The following is a 21,667-nucleotide window of genomic DNA, read 5'->3' on the forward strand; positions in this document are numbered from 1 at the left end:
AAATAATCATTTTATTAGTTTTTGTTCACATAAAATTACTAAAATGTAAATTCAAATTCAAATGAAAACTGAAATATAAAAATATAAGCTAATTAAAAAAAATATAATAAATACTATAAAACTATTGATCCATCAGTCAGTCATGGTCTATTGCTTTCTGGTATTTGCTTATGGTAGTGTGTGCATGGTCAGGCCAGTTTTTTTTTTTTTTTTTTTTAGTTCTCTCTATTTGTGTGTCCCAGAAACCGGCTGAGCAATTGATTCAGCTAATAATTAACAAGTACCAAATCACCCACATATTTTCATTCCTTTCACTCCCTCCAAATCACTTTCCCTCCCTCACAGATGTCTCTCCCAATTTCGTTTTCATTCATCAAAATTGTTTCACACACTGTGAATGGGTTTTTGTAAGTAAACATTAATACTGTGTTATTCTAGTCCTAGCCGAATAACTAAGTAAGGCCTACAGAGACAGCTAGACCCCCCAACACCCCTGCCCCACCCCCACCCCCACTACTGAACATATTCCAGCCAATGTCACCCAGTGGGAAACTCCAGAGCTGGTGAGACACCAGACCACAAACTCTCACCTCTCTGCATGTCTCTCATCTGAGAGGGCGGCAGGGTTTGATCATTTAAGAGAGCGATGTGTCCTTTCAACTCTATGTGGGTTAAAAAAACTGCACCTATCCAGCCATCTGTTCATCCAGCCACCTCTTTTCAGCCCGCTGTCTGCTATCTCTCTCCATCACTGAGACACAGATTAGTCCTCAGACTCTGATCCCCAGCTGAACAGCTCTAGATATCGCACGCTGATCCAACCTTTTCTAATCAAACTTTCCATTTCTGTTGTAGAATGAAGGTGTGTATGTGTGTGTGTCCAGGTATGAGTCTTGTTGCTGCAGTGTGTGTCATGTGTCAGCGAGGTCGTACACAAGTCAGAAAGCTCTCTTTATGTGTGTCTAAAGATACAGACTGTTGTAATTATTAATTTGCCCAGTGGGTGGGAAAGAGTGTGTGTGTGTGTTTTGATGTTTATTAAAAGCTTGTGATACTGCATAGATGTATAATTTAGTGAGTTTCAGGGCTATGTGTTGATGTGCATAATTAGCTGAGTGTGTATGATGGCATGTGTGTGTAAATGCTGCAATTAGAGAGAACTACGACCCTTTAAGCCTGTTTGTCTGATGCCTGTGAACTTCCAAAATGCTGCCATTTCAGAAAGCAAGCATAAGCAAACAGACTTTTTCATTAAAAACTCGGATTCACTTTACACAATGTCAACACGAAATCAAATACGCCTATACTTACTATAATAATATGCATACCTGACATTCATAAATGATATTCCAAAAAAAAAATGATATTACTACCTTTTTTATTATTATTAATAATTTGGGCATTTTTGTTGTAATTTAAACCTTAAGATTTATTTTATATTAGTGACTGAACCCCTATACAGTTTCAATATAAGATTAAAAACTTTATATTCAGTCAAAGCATTGTTTGGGGAAAAAGAACTGTTGTTATTATTATCGATATTATTATTTTTTGTAACTGAAGGTTTTTCCTTTAAGCTAACTTGGGATATTTTCTTTCTGTTTGACAGGCTTACACAACCGTTACACAACAAGAATGCATTAAATTGATCACGGGACAATAAGGACTTTTATACTGTTATAATTTTAATTTAAGAAAATTATGTTCTTTTGAAAAATCCATTTATCAAAGAATCGTAAAAAGTGGCACAGGAATAAATTGCATTTTAAAAATATTATAAAATTGTACAAAATTGTCATTGTAATTGTAATGTTACTTCACAATATTACTATTTTGACTGTATTTTTGATCAAATAGTGAGCATTGAAAAATTCTTTAAAAAAAAAAAAGATTTTGAAAAATCCTGAATCTTACATTCTGGTCTAGAAAGTCCAATGATCCAATCAATTCCTGGTGGATAAAACTTAAGTCTATATGTGTTTTTAGGGATGAGCATTTTTCAAAAATATTGCATTCAAATATTTGGGCTCACAAAAATGAATATTTGTTTATTTAAATGACATTTTACAAGAAAGACATTATTTTTCAATAATCAAGTTTTTGTCACCATTTCTGAACAAGCGTATGATTAGGCATTATACACAACGTATGTAAACAAATATAGGCCTATACACACACACACACACACACACACACACACACAAAGAACAAAAGCATTCAAGCTTAAGCAAACGGAAAAAATAAAACCGTACTTTGCCAATTACAGTACATAATGTACATACAATCAATTTGGCCTATGTATATCGTGTTAATACTGGCTCACATCATGTTAATGTTGAGAAAAACAATAATATCCACATGAAAGTTTGCTCCTCAGTCTGATAAGAATAAGAACACGTGCCGCAAAGACATTCCAGATGGACCAAATACAATGTTGATTTTTTTGTTGTTGTTTGGTGTGGTTCGCTTTCAGACTGCCCTTTTTGCAAGTGAACCAGAAATTGTAAACAAAACCACAAGTGTGCTAAAGGTCATCCATCCATTGGACAGAAATTCTCAAGCATACCAGAGTTGGTTTGGAACTGGACCGAGACCACCGCTTCAGCTGGGACTCGGTGCAGTTGTTTGGTCTGCACCTGAGTGCGATTGCTGTATTCACACCTGCCCAAAAGATCCGCACCAAGGGGGGAAACAAACTTGAGTACAGGTGTGAATACACCCTTAAAGGAAGCATATGTCTCAAGATCATTTAAGCTCTCAGATCGCATATTCGACTATTTGTGCACACCCCTAGTTTTTTCTTGTTGAATATTTAGTCTAAAGCATTACAGTCTTATCTAAATCTAAAGTATTAAAATAGGTTGTGTTTTGCTGTTGTGAAATGCTGTTTTATGTTGACTTAGTTTATTGTATCATGGGTATATAGAAAGGTCACTCTTATATGATATAGTCAGACAACTATTTTAAGTATGAAAATTTTTGTGTCTCCCTTTTTTAGCACATGAAATGGATTTGGACTGATTGATTATTTGAGTTTCACTGAGGCTGAGTAGGAGCTGCATATTGGATGTGTCACGCTCATGTTTGATGTATAATGGACTCACAGCAAAGGGATTTGATGGCCATGGTGTGATGTTGATTCTCTGAAGCGATACAGGACCGCAGACAGATGACGAAGATGTTTCCGAAGCAAATGATGAAGGCGACGACCCAGACAAACACGCGCAGAATGATGTTTGCCAGCAGATTCTCAAAGGATGAGATTCCGTCTGTGTTTGGTTTGCAGCTCCGCACATTGGGAGAATATCCACAGAACTCAAAGCGCTTAAAATAGCTGAAATTATCCAACACATAAATGAAAACAACAACAACAAAAAAGAGAATAGAAAAGAAAAGTTTATTAACACATAATTGCACACTTTATCAATAATCATAGTCCATAACCAAATAAGTTTTCACTCAAAAATGAAAATTCTGTTATCATTTACTCATGTATTTCCAAACCTGTATGAACTCTGTGGAACCTTAAAGGTATCCTGACTTGAGTGTAATAAACTGACTGGGCCTGTCATGCTCTGAAATGACCAAAATGTGTCACAAAAATATGATTAAAATAGTCTATGCAACTGCTTATGTCATACAAACTAAAATTTTAAATATTTTCATTTGAAAATCATCCACTCATTGAGCTTTTATCCAATGAACATTGAAGTGATATTTGAAAAACAGATTAGTCTGATTCATAAATGAATGAACCATTTTTTTGGAAATATCTTAAAAACTACTTGTTTATTAAACACTGAACATTGTTATCTTTCTTTTGACACTTTTTAGGACTTAAATTTCAGTGTGTTACAGAGCTATAAAGGGTTAGCCCATAAATTACTCACCCTCAAGGCATCCTAGGTGTATATGACTTTCTTATTTCAGACGAATCCAGTCAGAGTTATATAAAAAATTGTCATTAAAAAGCTGTTTAATGGCAGTCAGTGGGTGTTGCAGTGCATCAGTCCAAAAGAAGTTAAATAAAAAGTGCCCCTTCATAATAAAAAGTGTCTCACACTGCTCCGGGGGGTGGACAAAGTCCTCCTGTAGCGAATCGATGTGTTTTTGTAAGAATAATATCCATATTCAAAATGTAACAATCACTTTAATGTAGCTTGCGCCAACAGTTGTACATGGAAGCAGCTCTGGGCTGATGCCGTATGAGGTCAGCGTTGCGCAACACCCGCTGAGTGCCATTAAACAGCTTGAAAGATCAAAGACAATTTTTAATATAACTCTGACTGGATTTGTCTGAAAGAAGAAAGTCATATACACCTATGACTTGAGGGTGAGTAATTTATGGGCTAATTTTCATTTTGGGGTAACTAACCCTTCAATATGGCTTCAGATATAGCACATAAGTCATATGAACCACTTTTATTATTATTCACTTTAATTATATGGAAAAGAATCATATATTAAAAAAAAAAATAGGATGAGTTAATGAGGATGAGTAAATTATGGCAGAATCTGTTAAGAAAACATGCTTGAACATGTTCAAATAAAATCCTTTACCTAATACTTGTACCTGAATGAACACTTTACCCGCTGCACAATAAAACACTTCAGCCCAAACAGAGGATCTGTTTCTCTATCTGTTCTTAAAACATTTGTGTTTTACTACAACACACACAAACAGTTCTGTTCACATTTATGCCTCATCAAACTGATAAACAGGTTTGTAAAATGCAGTGCTAACCTAATATTACTGTCACAGTCTGCTAGAGTGGGCCTGTCTCAGATCAAAAGTGAAATTCTAGCACGGCTGATATCTGCAAAGTAACAATTACGAAAACCTCATCTCAACATCAAAGTGCGGACAGGTTCAGCGTGAGGTTCAGAGCTCTAAAGACTTTAAACAGCATTTCTCCTCGGCACCCGGTGGTTCTTTTGTTCAGTGCTGGTGTGAAGGGGACTGATTCTTCATAAAGAAATGATGGCATTCCATTAAAAAATCTCTCTGAAGGCCTACACTCTGCTACTATTTTTTTTATTATTATTTCATTTTCATTTCCCCAGAGGGGAACACATCTGTTCTGGAGATATTAAATATGATGGAAGAAAAGTTCAAGATAGTTCTCAAGCTGAGAGAGTCAAGATAATCAGGAGTTCAAGTTGAGCTATATTTACCAGCAGGTTTGACTTTTCAAATGCAGTAATCATTCACCCTCCAACTGACAGCTACCATCCAGAACTACATGCAACAGAAATGACCTCTCTCTCTTTGTCTCGCTTAGAGGGCGAGCTGTGTGACTTTCTGGCTTAATGGAGGTTTCTGTTGTGTTTGTCTTGACTCATGAGAGACTGTGGTGTACAAGGAATTTGAGCACAAAATGTGAAGATCTGGAACATACTGATAACTTTCCACAGAGGGCACAGTGCAACAACGTATATAAATAAATAAAATAAAAAAATTGAATAAATCAAGGGAAAAAAAGAAAGTAAACTAGAGAAAATGTATATATGTCATTGGAAAATCTAAGTTTTACAATATCATTTTAGTATGCTCACATGTGAGTGAGGTTAGCTAGGGGCCGGAACATCCTGATGCTGATGTTGGGAATCTCTACCTCTTCCATACTCCTGCACACAGAATAGACAGATGCACATTTTTACCTTCATCAGGTGTTTTTTTTTTTTATCCAGAACAATAAAAACAATTAAACAAAGAACTGTAGACCAGTATAGCCAGCTGAATAAACAAAGGCTGGAGAATACAGCAGTTCTGAACTCGACTCTCACTAAACATCGTAACTATCGTACATATCGTACATCGTAACATCGTATAATTATCTTTTTTTATGTTATATGTTATGTTATGTTATGTTATGTTATGTTATGTTATGTTATGTTATTTATTTATTTATTTATTTATTTATTTTTATCTCTGCCCAATTGTCTCTCTGGTTGTTAGTAACATAAAATCAACCAGAAATAATTTTCCTGAAATATGTAAATATATTCAGAGGCATTTTTCGGTTGCTTTTTTTTTCATGATTCCTGGTAGTTGGTCATTTCTGAACATGGTCAGCAGATTTCACTGGGGATTGCAATAGTAAGTGGGTTTGTAAGAATAGAACTGCAGCATAGAAATGGAAGCTGTTCCTGGATCTGTAAATACAACCTTAAACAACATTACTTTACTGTTAACCAATCACTGGCATCCAAGTTTAGGATTATAGTTAGGGTTCCCATTAAGTTAGATTTCTATACCCTTAGAAAATCATAAATAAGATTTATTTAATATCTCAGAAAGAAATGAGAATAAATGAAGAGCAAATTACAACTTTTGCTTTTGTTTAATGTTCTACTCAGATTTTTCGGCTGAGATCCTGAATCTCACATATGACTCAGAAAACTCCAAAGTTTTAGAAGAGATCTCATTTATATTACAGCTCACCAATCTTACTTTATGTCAGCAATTGTTTAATTTATTTTTATTTTTATTTCACCAAAGGATTTTTAAGAGTCTTCTGATCCTCTGAGCACTAAACATGTCTTCTGAGCATGGCTATGACTGGCTGAAATTAATGAATTTCCAGGAACAACATATAATGTTGATCCAGGAATATGTCCTACTTATGTAAATCCAGTGGTGCAGGTCTACAGAGCTCAAGCAGCAGAAGTGAAAACAACACTGAGCTGCTTCACTCCAAGACACTGTGTGGAAAATGCATGGACCAGTGACAGAACATGAATGCTTGTTAAACCTGCAAGTTCTTCATTGAAACAGGCACATTGTAACCTAAATTTTACCTATTTATTGCGAAACCATAATAGAATGCCTAATCAGATTCTGTATAAAGAGCTCATTCTCTGTGATATTTAATTATTCTCTGATTAACAGTCGTTTGATCACTTGCTGAGACCAGCAGTCATTTATCAGATATGAAGGTCATGTAAATATGATGTAGATTTCTGCATAATTCTTAATCATGCACACATGATTAATTACAAGATCCCCCCTAATACACAGCATTGATATAATAACTTATGTTCTGATTAATTCTGTTTACTCACAGTGACTGCAGATTCACCAAACTGTCAAACTGATTGTCGTATATATGCGCCAAGGGATTGTTGGAAATATTTCTGAAACAAACACACACAGACAGACACACAAATAATAAAACAGATATCGATAAATGCTGCACTATGATTCATAAGGCCTGTCACTTCATCTGAAGAGGCTTTCAACCAATCAATGAATCAGAGGGCAGATCAGCACAAACACAAAATGAGTAACACCGTAGTATTGGGCAACTGAGGGACCTCAATAAAATTACGGTTGAACTTTTATGTGCAGAAAAGGGATTATAAACAACACAATTTGCAACATAAATAATAAAATGTGGCTCTCACAGCTGTTTGAGGTTCTTGAGGTTCTGGAACAGAGATGGAGGCAGGTCTTTAATCTGGTTCATAGACACATCTCTGTAAATCAAATCACAGCAAATTCAGTAGATCATTTTTCAACTTAATCATTCATGAAATAAATAAAACTAAAAGATCTTCAATAGAAGCTTTGTTCCAGGCTGAGAATATCTGAGCAGGTGTCTCTCTTTCTGTCTTTCTCTGTCTGCCTTCAAAATCTCAGCAGAGATTTGCTAAAAGGGAGAGTTCACCCAAAAATGAACATTCCGTCAAAATGTATTCACCTACGTATTGTTCCATACCTGTATGACTTTCATTCTTTCATGGAACACAGGAGGGGACGTGCTGAAGAATGTTCACATATTCAACAAAAACACATGACCAGGACAAATTAAGAGAAAAGGTGCTTCATAGATGAAACTTGTGCGTTTCTGAAGCTATATGATAGCTTTATGTGACAGGGCAAAATTGACCTAATGGACTCCAACTCTTGGCCTTGACCTTAGCTGTGAGTGTATACAAACTTCAGCCCATTTCTGCTTTTCATTTCTGTATGCTTTATGGGAGAGAGCCATGAAAACCTTTTTCATCCCTTTTTTGTGTTCCAGAAAAAAGAAAGAAAGAAATACAGTTTTGGAACGACATGAGGGTGAGTAAATGAGTACGAGAGGCAGAATTTTCATTTGTATGTAAAAGCTCACAAATACTATCTCTTTCTTTCCCTCTGGTGCACACATTTTTATAAGCAATGACCTGAAAATATAATGACAACAAAAGTAATCTCGGGACTCTGTAAAAATGAATGCCCCCATTTACCTGTGTGCATGTGTTTGTGTGTATACTCACAGGTCTATCAATCTTTGCATATCTGCAAATGTTCCCTCCTCAATGGTGCTAATGCGATTTCTCCTTAATGCTCTAAACCAGAAAAAGACATATATAACCTCACCACCTCAAACGTATACCCCAATTCAGCAAGGACTTCAGTGCCGCAGAATGAAGTCATATATATCTATATGTAAATCAGCTCTGCCTCTATCTCTGGGTCATAATAGAGTCTGAAGATCACACTTAAGAACTATCCATCAGGTTCATGCTTCCAGAAACCATCGCAAACATGTTCCATAATGCATGAGTACACAAGGACACACTGGCAGTCCCAGATTAGGTCTGAAAAGCACTGGACATATCAAAAGACTTAAAATATTTACATATTTGAAGAAACGTGGCCTGTCGTGACAACTGAAACAGCTTTAATTTAAGAAATAGACTGACTGAGCTGGATCAGAAATCACAACAAACACACTGTGTCAACGTAAGATTACATTACACTTCAGTGAAATGTATATTTTCATCCTGAGTGTTTCTTTAACTATTGCATAAGCACTTTTGGGCCTGTTGCGAACGCTCACATTAGTTTATTTGTCAACTGATAAAAGTCCACATACATGCATCAAAGTATTATGATTTCTGAATCAACAAGCACAATTTCCACCATATCTCAGATTATGTGAGATCTATATACACAATAGCATTATTACAAGTCATATTCTGTCTTACTTTGTTTTAATCCATTATTATTGTTTTCTAGATTTTCATTGAACTTCTGTGTCTGGGGTAAAACAGGCAAATATATTTGTAAAAAAAAAAATAAAAAATTAAATCTTAAAATCTGTCATTTTTAATTAAAAATTAAACTGTAGTTGAAGATACACCAAAATACACTGGAAGAGTGAGAGAGAAGCTGTCATGATGCTGCAGGCTCAGTCCCTCAGGACAGACTGTCCTTCAAATGTCCCTGACAGATCAAATCAAAGGCTTTACACCATTGCACCAGATATTCGTGATGCATATCAACATGTACATCTAAAACATGAGTAATTATTGTAATTTATTCACTTCTGATGTCTTTAATCTACTCAGGTCTTAAATTATTCAGTTCAACCTAAATCTGCATTTATTTGTAAGTGCTTCCAGCCGAGCTGAGAGACTCAGAAGGAGCTGTAGATGAGCCCCACTTCTGTCCGCTTCTCCCAAACTTAGCTGTGACAAATAAACTGTCTATAATATAAATACCCTGGATCCCATAACACTCAGTTTACATTGTATGTTACTGTGTATGTGTGGTTTGTGGATACTCACAAGACTGTAAGAGAGGAGCAGTTCTTAAAACTAGATGCCCAGAGAGATGAAATTCTATTCCCCTCCGTTTCCCTGCAGATACAAACACCTTCAGCTTATCACTGGAGTGTGCAGAGCGGGTGATGTAAATACATTATTCTTTATTAAATATAAAAATTTTGGTTTAGGAAAAAAAAAGAAAAAAAGCGGCCACTAAACATATTTGGACACTTGAAAGGGGTCATACTATGAGGAATAAAATTTTCTCTCATTACAATACAAAAATAGAGTAACTCTCAGAACTCAGAACTTACTCCACAGTAAAAAAAAAAAAAAGAAAAAAAAAGGGACCTATTACTGAAACAATGCTGTAACAATAGCTTGTACTTCTAAAATGAACTGACCCACTTTATGCCCACATTTTACCATCAACAAACTCGGAAAGTCAAAAAACCCAAAAGCCGGATAGAAACTATTATTCCTAACACCAGAGGAACCAGTGACAACCAGAAAGTGTCCTTTTTTAAAATCTTCATTGGTATCTTCATTAACAGTACATCTATTGTTATAAACATTGTGCTTTAAAAAGTGGACTTTTGCTGTAACTTAAATAAATGCTATTAGCTTTGGTTATTTTGTTATCTAATTCACACATTTAAGTGCTTCTTATGTGTGCAAATACTTCAGAGATCCACTGACAATTAAGTATGATGTTTGTAACTTACAGCCAGTTGAGACGGGGCATCTCAAGACAAATCGAAGTTTTAGGAAACTGTTCGACAGTGTTATTTAATAAAGACCTGCAAAATACACATATAAACATTTATCCTCCTGTCTTGTAGGCCTGTGCACAGTGGCTTTGCATATACCATATATTCATCAATTTGATCTGTCAAGGTAAATGAGAAGGTCGCTCTTACAGAAAAAATAAAGATTTCAGGCCTTCAAAAGACTTCTGACGCAGAGACGATATTCTGTTTTCATCCAGAATCCTACACACAGACAAACACACATCAAATAATGAACATCCTTATCTCAAATTACAATATATTCAAAAAAGTGACCCTGAGAACCGTCTGAAAATAACCATCTCCTCAGAAACTCAAATCATCTGAGGAGGGCATGTTGAAGCGCTTTGTTTGGAAATGAGAACAGGTCAGACTCGTCTTAATCTTAGCCCTGAAAGGCTAAATTAATTCTGCTTTTCCTTTTCACAGAGGACAAACACAATCCATCAATTATGTCTGATTGAAAAAGAGCAAAAACAAGCAAGTAAGAGAGGGAAAACGCCAATGAAACAGAGAGAAACAATCAGAATGAGACTAAGGAAGAGAGAAAGAAATTGCAATTCCTGACCAAATTGCACCCATCAACCCATTTCATCCACAATGTGTGTATGTGTCTGTTTTCATACTTACAGCCACTCCAGACTGCTGAGGTCATTAAATATTCCTGCTTTCAGAGACGTGATTTTATTCTGACTCAAAAAACTGCAAAAAAAAAAAAGAGAGAGAGAGAGACAGAATGAGAAAGACAAAAGACAAAGAGAAAGAAAAGGCCACTTTAATGGAGGTCTGATGTTTAAATGTTTTTTTTTTTTTAAGTGTGCCATTACAATGAATATCTAATGTATGACCATCGCTGCTGTTCCTCCTTCCTCCACTCAGTGATTTCTTTCCTTTTTCAGTCTTTCCCCCATAAGAGACTGATTAGTGAAGTATAATGTTGATGTATATATTGAAGCAAACCTTTGAAAGTAAGAGCCCAGGTACAGATTGAAGCATACATAAACACACAACAGCATTAAGATGCATTAAAACTCATTCTTTGATCACGGATCTGTTCTGCCTGAATCAATCCTAATCCACCATCCTCATTGTTACATCCTTCTAACCCCTCCTTTTTCTTTTACATGGATGATTGAGTGTATGATGAAAGCCTCAGACTGACTGATATTAAGGAACAGATGGGACGCTCATAATTACGTAGGCATATAGTCAGTGATGTTCAGTTACACAATAATTTAAACAGGAGCTCAGGGAAGGATCAATGTCAAGTTATACATGATGTGTCACTGATATAAATGTGCACAAACACACACACAGTCATTCCGTTCATTTACACACTACTCACAGTTTACGCAAAGAGATCAGTCCTGAAAATGCCCTCTTGGAGATCATTTCTATACTGTTACTTTCCAAATGTCTGTGGAGAGAGAGAATATTCACTGCAGTTTGAGTTGTCACATAGCTGCACTGTGTATTTTTGCCTCATTAAAAAAGTTTTACCCCTAAAGAAATGAATAGTCAAACACAGCATCCTGCAAAAAAAATATTTTTTGTGTACATTTTTTGCATAATGTATAATTGGTTGCCATGTGCCTGGCACCCAGTTTAACATTGTGCAGGTTTTATAGTTCATATTGCATTTCATGGTTCTTCTCATATAATAATAATAATAAATATATTCCATTTATTTATTTAATTGCTAAGTAATTATGAAATAACTGATTTAATGTTCAGTCAGCCAATTTTTTTTTTTTTTTTTTTTGACAGCCACAGTAAAGAAATTTATAATGACAAAAGACTTCATTTGTAATTTGTATAATGATAAAAGATTTTTATTTAAATTAAATGCTGTTCTTTTGATCAAAGTTTCATTCATGAGAGACTTTATTTGATCAAATTAAACAGCAGCTGTTTTCAAAAAGAAATGTTTCTTGAGCATTAAATCGGCATATTAGCACGATTTGAAAAAACTATTGACTTTATCTACTGCTGAAATTTAAGCTTTGCCACCATAGGAATCAATTACATATTAATAATATATTTAAACATAAAACAGTTATTTTAAATTGTAATTTTTCCCAGTATTACGGTTTTTACTCTGCTTTTTGATCAAATGAATGATGCCTTAGTGAGCATAACCCAAGACTTTTGAATAGTAGTGTACATATCAGTACCCTTAATTGGAAACAAATAATTCCCTTAAAATAGCATATCAGTTATTAAACAAAACCATGCTTATACACTAGGAACTGACGGAACTGGCATGGAGATCAAAAGCAAAACATACTGCTATTAATTTGTAGTTGCTGTGGTAATAAAAATACTTAAACCTTTCAAAGAGATTTTTTTTTGTCTGTCATTTACTGTGATTAATTGATGAGATGTCTTGTGAGGGCTTCTTTATGTCTTTCTTTAGCTGTCTAAAAGTAAATGTTGTCTGGCTATACTGAGTGCTGTAGAGTTGAACTTTGATGGGCAATAAAAATGTCATCCTGTCTGAACTCTACAAAGGAAGTTGAGCTTTAAAACCTCCACTGCACTTAGTGACAAATGAAGAAGAGATGAATGAGAAGAATGGTAGCTCAAGTGAATTGTTGGCCATGTAAACTGTATTTTGCTTCTTTTTTTCCCCATATCTGCTACATTAGGATTATTTGAATGGTGAAGGCCATCGCACATTTGCAGCATAACATACAAATACAATATACACAAACTAGAAATATCATGGTTTTATTCCTAATATATTTGTTTTTGGTTGGATGGCTAATATGAGGAACCAGTATTTGCAATATTCTGCCATCAAATCCTGATGCAGATTTCCTACTGAAGCAAACAACATTAGAATATTATACATAGGCCTATTATTTAAACCTCTTCATTTTGAATTGCTTGTTTTGCTAACATCAGGGAGTGACATTCTTACAGTTCACATTACAATTTTGCAGTTACTTTTAAAGTTACAGTCCAACTGGCCAATTTCTAAAGCCTGGAATACACTATACGAATTTTAACAGATTCCATAGAATAGACTCCAGTTTGTTAACTTCAGACTTTGATTCCATTCCATCCAGTTGGAGGATTTCAAACATGTTTGATATTTTCAGACGACTTTAGAACACATGTTGTTTTCATTTTTCACACGTCTCCTAGCAACAAGGCACATGTTTCTGCCTGAATTTGTTGTGATCGGAACAACACGAGAGTCTGGTAGTGTGTGATCCCCAGTCATTTAGTGAATAATGGCCAGTTTTCATTTGTCACTATTTACAAAGTCGGTAAGTGTATGATGCATAGTGTTTTAAAAATCTGTTCAGATTTTAAAAGTTGTGAAGTGTACTCCAGCCTTTACTTGGAGTGTTGTTTTGATCCCTTAAAACATACATACACACATTCTGAAACCTCTCTGATTGCTATTTTAGAGAAAAGTAAAAACTTATGATTGCAAAGCGGTTGCTAATCGTCATTTATAAATCATGACTTGAGCCCAAGGCCAGGAGACTTACACATTTAAGCTTAGAAGAGATAACAGAGAGAAAGATTACGGGAAGAAAAGTCACATTCACTCACAGTCTCTCCAGATGTCTATAGCGGATGAACAGATCACGAGAGAGAGATTCGATCCTGTTACTGTTCAGCTCTCTGAAGGAAGTGTGGGAGGAAAATAGCAGCTATTACATTTGGAAAACAAATATAGTGATTTGTGATTTGTTCGCTGTTGATTAAAAAAAAAAAAAAAGAAGGTTGCAACCAGCCTAAGGTGGATTGCTGGTCCTAGTGGGTTCCACTGGTCAGCCAGTTAGTCAGGCAGACTGACAAGTACCTAAAACCCCTCTAAAACCAGTAAACCTAAGTCAAAGTCAGAGTCCTACTTTTATGAATAACGGAGGTGAAGGTCTCTCGCTCTCTGTTGTACTTACAGTGCAGTTACATTAGAGGATACAACAGGTACTTGGAGGAGGTTTTTGCCATTACAGTTCACCTTCCGACCCTCACAATGACACACATCTGGATAGACATCCAACACTGAAAACAAACAGACAGAATCAGGCCATTAGAAATCCCACAGGAATATTGCTCATTGAAAATAAATGGTGAATGGTATTTGACAAGCAAGAGTTTCCATATAAATAATGAATATGGTTAGATAGGCAGTTTAATTTTGGTTTAGATAAGGAGGGTAATGTGTAATTGTAAAGGTACTAAGTGCATAATTAGAATTCATTGTGTGTGTGTGTGTGTGTGTGTGTGTGTGTGTGTGTGTGTGTGTGTGTGTGTGTGTGTGTGTGTGTGTGTGTGTGTGTGTGTCTGTTATTATGAGACAAGCTATAATGTTTCATCTACGGGGTCTGTGCTAATGTATTGACTTCAGAAATCATTTGATAAAGACAGAATGCATGAAAGACACAGATTACCTTATGACTTCCCAAAAGATAAACTCCTGCCTTTAACATGACAAAACACGCTTTTGTCTCAAAACCTCTCAAACCCCTTTTGTGTTTCCTATTAGTGTATAAAATCTATGCTTCCATTCTTTTCATGCTTTGTTCAATCCATTTAAAAACAGCAGGGCATGACCATCTGAAAGCTTTTGTTTCTTAGTTAAATAAACTGCTATGTTTCATGCTTGCACCAGTTAAATTGAATAAACAGTGTGTGCTGATGTTAAGCTGAAATCAGAGAGAGAGACTGAAAACAAAACAGAGAGAGAGAGAGAGAGAGAGAGAGAGAGAGAGAGAGAGAGAGGGGGGGGGGGGGGATGGAGAGAGTGTTATTTATTTGTTTGATGTTGAAAGTATCCTGTCATACCCCAAACTCTTTCCCGTTTCTCATTAATATTTTAAACTGCTCCAGTTGTATTCTTGTTAAGCTCATAACTTTTTATTCTTGTTAAACTGTCACTTTTTCTTTATTCTGTAAAAGAAATTCAGAACACAACTAGTTTTGATTTTAAGCCTTAAAAATCATGAGAGAAAAAAATGTTAAGTTAAAAAAAAGAAAGGAAAAAAGAAAACTGCACCTCATCAAAAACACAAAGAATTTTTTTTTTTTTTTTTTTTGAATGAGGCAAGGAAAAGAAACAGTTGAAAAATCTGTTAAATATGGTTCAGAATTTTGAAACATTCATTACTAAAACACTGTCACAGTTGGTCTTCCCACATATTGCTTGTCCATTGTGGCTCATAGAGTTTTGACACAGAAGGTATTTCAGCTCTTTCAACCCACTCAACACATTTGAGACATCTACAGCTTAATCCCCCAGTGAGACCGGAACAATCACTTTCCCACACATTCAGGCTCTAAGACTACTGGGTCTGTCTCACCTAACCTCGACAGTGAGGAAAAACATTATTTCCTGTGGGGTTTTTTAGTACTGGTAAATATTTGTTTGGGACTGAAAAAAAAAAATTATAAGTTAAAACATTCCAAAGTATAAACTAATATCTTGGGTAACATTTGAATAAAACACTGTTACTCAGAACTGAAGAAATCATGACCCACTCCAAGATGTGAAAGCACTGTCCAATTCACAAATTAAGCATTTTTTTTTAATGAATTGATTGGATGGATTCACAAATCACATTTAATGATTCATTATTTAACAACTGATTCAGTGATCCTGTTGGGGGGAATCTCAGTTGAACAAATTGCTGCTTGGATTTGCCCATTTCAAAATGAAAAAAAAAAAAAAAATGTAAATTCAAGTGTTCAAGTGTGTGACTACTGATCTATAATAGCTCATATATATATATATATATATATATATATATATATATATATATATATATATATATATATATATATATATATATATATATATATATATATATATATCAGTGGTACTGACTCATAATAATTTATAGTAATGTTGAACTGAGCTGTATCTGCATCACCAACATTTGCCTTCAGATAGACACATTTAGATGTATTTTGAGCAGGAAGATGGAGTGTATAGACTAACTAACTAAACAGTAGTCCTTATAAACAAAGTACTTGTACAATGTACAAAGTTTTGAATAAACTTTTGAATGTACTTATTGTAAGCAGACATTTCTACTGGAGTATACTAATTTAGGGTGTCTGTACTTTCAGGTACATGATTTGTGTACTTCATTTTCCACTGCCCTCAACATGCTTCAAATCTACCATCATTATTCCAGTGAAAGTTTCCTGAATGAATATTGCCCTATGGCAATAATTTCCATTGCTATCAACTGCTTTGAGCAGCAGGTCATGGCATACATTAAAGCTTCCATTCCAGCTACTCTGAACCCTCACTAGAATGCCATAACAACCGCTCAACCGAGAATGCCATAAAAACCGCTATCTGTCTCACACACTATCACCTGGAAAATTAAGATCCCTACGTCAGGATGCACTGATTTCAATTCACCTTTCAACATATTCTTACCTCAGACCCTAATCAACAAACTCCACACAGACACTTTTCGTCCCACTGGTGCTCTTCAATGCTTGTACAGAGAGAGTGTTCCGACCAACTCACTATCTGGCCTATGGAAGTTGTTTTGGTGATGACAGGAAAGCCTTGTAGCGGATACTAAAAACTGGCCAGTGCATCACTGTTACCTGCTTTCCACCATAGGGAAGGACACAATTTTTTCTGTCAGACCTGAAGCTAAGGTACATCTATGGGAGCATTGTCTTTCCACAGGCAGTCAGAATTCATCAAGCCTGCATGTCATGCCTGCACAGACTTCATATATTGCACATACATTGCATCATTGCATCATTTATACCATAAACCATTTAATAATAAATAAGCTGCCTCAAGGATCTTCCTAAACCTCAAAATTGTGACACTTACTGTACTGATTTGCTCTGTCATCATTGCAGGAGGTTACATTAGCTGCTTTGTCTAATGTGTATAGTCTATACAGTATATACTGTCCCATGTGTATATATTGTTTGCAACATTGTGCTACTATAAATAGCCATTTTCTTTTTTTCTATCTGCCCTGCAAAGGATGAAAAAAAATTGGCTCAGACTGAGAATATTTTGACAGCTACAACCTGAACAAACCCCCATCTTTACTTATGACAGATATCTCTACTTATGACATTTGTTAAGGTTCTGATATGATCAAATTTATTGAGGGTGCTTGCTTTAAAATTGAAAAAGACCACAGTATTTGTCATTGATTGGTTTAAACAGTGTGCTATTTGTCTGTATTTGGTTTTAAAGAAGCATGCATTGGCTGTGTATCAGCTATTGGAAATCTATCTGCATGTAGAACACGAGACAAAAAGAGATAGAGGCTTAAATATAGAGTGATTTTCGATGAAAGCTGTGCTACAGAACTTTGGTATCTCTATTGCCATATGTGGTTGAGGTTTTTTTTGTTTGTTTTTTTCAGTCAGTTATGCTTCAGAATAACCTCAAAATACAAATCATTCTGCAAAAAGAATGTAACAAAAGACAAGTAAACTGAGCCCTTCTTTTAATATTAATCGGACAATACACTTAAAATAAGCTGTACTACCATGCTTAACATCTACAGAACTCTTGTGGATGAGACTCCCATCATCTACATCTGCCTTGTTTCCACCGAGGTTTTACAGTATTAGTGTTGTGAGCAATATCACACCCCTGGGAGCTCCTCTCAGCCCACATAGGACAGCTTCTTTCAGAAAGCAGCAGCAGTCTATCGCTTGCCATTAAGCCCAAAGCTCTGGAGAGACATGCATAACAAGGAGGAAACCCCGTTAAGTGCTGCATAACATCTGCAGTTAGAAAGACCGCCTCTGACAGGTCCAATCTGCTATCCACCTACAGTATGTGACAGTTTTGCTGTACTACTGAATGACTGTATTAACAAGGGGTTTTCAAATGGGTCCGCTGAAAAAGTAAAAGAAAAATGGTATAAAAATGTAAATGTTAAATATGTGTGTTTGTGTGTGTGTGTGTGTGTGTGTGTGTGTGTGTGTGTGTGTGTGTGTGTGTGTGTGTGTGTGTGTGTGTGTGTGTGTGTGTGTGTGTTTATTATAAAATTACATTCTGCTCTCAAACAGGTTGGTACTTTTGTGTGTGTGTTTTTTTTTTTTATATATATATATATATATATATATTTATATATATATATATATATATATACACACACACACACACACACACACACACACACACACACACACACACATATATGTAAATGATATATATATATATATATATATATACACACACACACACACACACACATGGGGTCCTTGCAGGGAAATTGTTATGTTTAGGAGCTCGCTTTTCTAGAACACATGTATCAAACTCATCTCCTGAGTTTAGCTCCAACCAATTCCAACACACCTGCCTGGAAGTTTCTAGCACTCCCAAAGACTTTGATTAGCCGGATCAGATGTGTTTAATTAGGGTTGGAGCTAAACTGTGCCAGACAGTAGCCCTCCAGGAGCTGGGTTTGACACATCTACAAAATTAAATTAGTTGTCTGTGTTGTCTTCAAGAGCCCTGCTGGTATCTTCAGTGATAGGTGATGGTAGAGGGCAGCCACCAAACTAATAATAAATATATTTCCCTTGGATTCACCCTTTTCTCCTATCGATCGCTAAAAACTTTCTTCTAGTTTCTCTCTCATTCCTACCATGGTACGGCTGGGTAATTAGGTTCAAATGATCTGAATCTGAGTTTGTGCCACTAAGGTCAGTCTATTAACGCTGCACCAGCCCTCTTGCCAGCCAAAAGTAATTGGTGGAAACTGAGAGGTGGACACAAAGCAAACGCTTTGCTAACTTCATACATCTTATAGGTGGGCCAAGAACCTTTCAGTTAAATGGTTTCACTTGGTCAACAGAGAGTAAGATTGAGTTTTAAGGAAGAAAGTATTGCAGAAATGTTTTGATTCTCATCCATAATGGAGCTGGCGTAAACACAAAAGCACAAATCAGTATGTATGACCTTCTTGGTGACTGCGTTTAGCCCAATCTGTTTGCAGTCCGTTGAGAGAGTGTGTCGGATCAACAGACTCCAAGATAACTGTCCCCAAGCAAAACTTGTGCATTGCTCCCAGAATAAAACAATCTGAACCTCGCTCTTCTGCCCTTGGGCCCTGTCCTTTTCCATACGCTACACTGCAATAACACCTCTTGCATTAACACTGGATGCTCAAGATGAGTATTTGCTTTTTGCAAAATGCTGCAGCGGGTCTTCACAGAATGCAGGTCATCACTTTTGCCCTCTGCTCATACTCACACGGCTCATATATGATCCTAACTCTCAATGGAGCAAAGATGGCAAACATCCATGACCTTGTGTGCATTTTAAGCCTGGCCTATTAATATACGTATATATTTACATACATCAAAAAGCCATTACTGATGCATAAAGTCATATATTTGTACAGTACAATAGAATTGCACAGTTATAGGGACAATTAAACATTTAGCTGAAACTGAAGCTTGCCTCTTTACCATTAGCTTTAGTTGAAGTTAACTTTATATTGTAGTTCTGTTTAATATGTTTTTATTTTTACTGTCCCTCTGCAGTTTATTGTAGTCAGCAAAACTAATTAAATAATGTTTTGTCAGATGTAAAGTTCCTTCTTTTCCTTCCCACCCTTTCATCCAGGCAAATGTATCTCCTTTTGGTGAGTTTTTAATTTAGGTCAATTTGCTTAGAAGTTTTTATAATCAAATCAGACGTGTGACAGATTGGTTTGTTGCAGAGTTTAAAACAGTTTGTTGTTTTGCAGTTTTTGAAAACAAATTGATCTTCAGAAGTGAGACAATGAAGCGTGTCTAATATATTCACCAAACGAAACACTGCCTGTCTGTGTCCTTCTTTCTGGCACTCTAAGAGAAAGAGGGACAACAACTCAATGAGATCTTGAAGCTGCGCTGAGGCATATTTCTATGTTCTATCAATTGAGAAGTGTCATATAATTTTATTATTTAAAGAAATTTCCACAAAATTAAAATATGAGCAAAAGGAATAAAAGCATAAATTAAGAATGTTTTTAAAGGGATTCAAAACGCTTTTTCAAACAGCTTAATAAAATATGACTTAAAATAAAGTGCACATTATGTTCTTTATAATTTTTGACTGTTCTGTTCAATAAAGAAAAAACTAATATCTAATACCAAATAACACCCACTGATAAAACTACACTGTAATACCTACTGACTGAATCAATTTATAATTGTTCCATCTAACAGAAAACTGTTGAGTATTAAACCTATTTCACATTCATGGGTTTACACCAATTTTTTTCTAAGGGGAGTATTATATGAATGATATTGAAAGCCCTGTACTGGTAAATAAAGCTTAGAAAACAAATTATAACTGTGAAGAGAAAGCCACACTCACACCTCACAGCACTCATATTGTGCTGCAGGATTCAGCACAACATAATCACCTGTTGATAATCGTTCCTGTAAAAAATTCATAAATACATTCAAAGCAATTCAGACAGAGAAACAAAGGACCAGCAAAAGAGGAAAAGATGGAGGACAAATAAGAATACTTACTGCACTCTTTGGATTCCTGGACCCTTGTTTTCATGAAGGCATCAAACAGATGGGGCCAACCACTGTTATCCACTACAACACACACACATATTCTGATATAGTTATCTATGTAATTGGAAAATTCATATTTCTGTATACGTGTGTGTGTGTGTGTGTGTGTGTGTGTGTGTGTGTGTGTGTGTGTGTGTGTGTGTGTGTGTGTGTGTGTGTGTGTGTGTGTTTGTGTTTATGGCAATATGTTGAAATATCTGCACACTTGCATTTTAGTGTGTGTTTGGGCATGCATTTGTATAGAATCTATTTTTCGTGTCTTTGTGCATTCTTGCCCACAGTCTTACCGCAGTTCTCTTCGTCTGCTCCATTAGGACAGTCCTGCTGCCCGTTGCAGTGCTGTGGTTGAGGCAAACACACTGACAGATTCCCACATGGAAACTGACCCAACGGACACATATCAGAACCTGAAGAATCTACATACACACAAACACATCCATTGACATAAACAAGGTAATGCCAAACCCTGCTCAGACATGGCTTTAGGTTTTGACTGTTAAATGAGGTACATTTTTATTCCGGTCAGGAAAGTAATGCAAAGCAGCATAAAAAAACCTGGAATAACTCATAAATAAATGCAATTACCATGGAAATTTGTGAAAATGTCTTCCAGAATTAATAAAATCTAGCTGAGAGCCGCATCTCAAACAGTTCTGACTCAATCAATCAAACAGCAAAACTGATTCATCCATCAAATTACACTGAATGAATCTCTGTCTTTGTATTTTACGTTTAAATCTCCCCTTTTTCGCATCAATGAACTGTTTGGTGTTCACCTTCTAATTCTCTTTTTTGCT

At 35.7% G+C, this 21,667-nt stretch overlaps 1 protein-coding gene across 1 annotated transcript in view; it reads right to left on the minus strand.

Annotated features, from left to right (window-relative positions):
• LOC109080182 (relaxin receptor 1-like) overlaps nt 1-21,667 on the minus strand; it is a 31,632-nt gene that overhangs the window by 3,938 nt on the left and 6,027 nt on the right. Inside the window, exons 2-15 of the mRNA XM_042756386.1 lie at nt 21,158-21,286; nt 20,820-20,891; nt 14,246-14,351; nt 13,896-13,967; nt 11,674-11,745; nt 10,959-11,030; nt 10,461-10,532; nt 10,266-10,340; nt 9,562-9,633; nt 8,266-8,337; nt 7,408-7,479; nt 7,066-7,137; nt 5,557-5,628; nt 3,105-3,334 (exon numbers count right to left, since the gene is read on the minus strand). Of these exons, the coding sequence (XP_042612320.1) occupies nt 3,105-3,334; nt 5,557-5,628; nt 7,066-7,137; nt 7,408-7,479; nt 8,266-8,337; nt 9,562-9,633; nt 10,266-10,340; nt 10,461-10,532; nt 10,959-11,030; nt 11,674-11,745; nt 13,896-13,967; nt 14,246-14,351; nt 20,820-20,891; nt 21,158-21,286 (1,260 nt within the window). The remainder of the gene's footprint in view (nt 1-3,104; nt 3,335-5,556; nt 5,629-7,065; nt 7,138-7,407; nt 7,480-8,265; nt 8,338-9,561; nt 9,634-10,265; nt 10,341-10,460; nt 10,533-10,958; nt 11,031-11,673; nt 11,746-13,895; nt 13,968-14,245; nt 14,352-20,819; nt 20,892-21,157; nt 21,287-21,667) is intronic.

Source organism: Cyprinus carpio, chromosome A5, assembly GCF_018340385.1.
Source record: "Cyprinus carpio isolate SPL01 chromosome A5, ASM1834038v1, whole genome shotgun sequence".
NCBI lineage: Eukaryota > Metazoa > Chordata > Actinopteri > Cypriniformes > Cyprinidae > Cyprinus > Cyprinus carpio.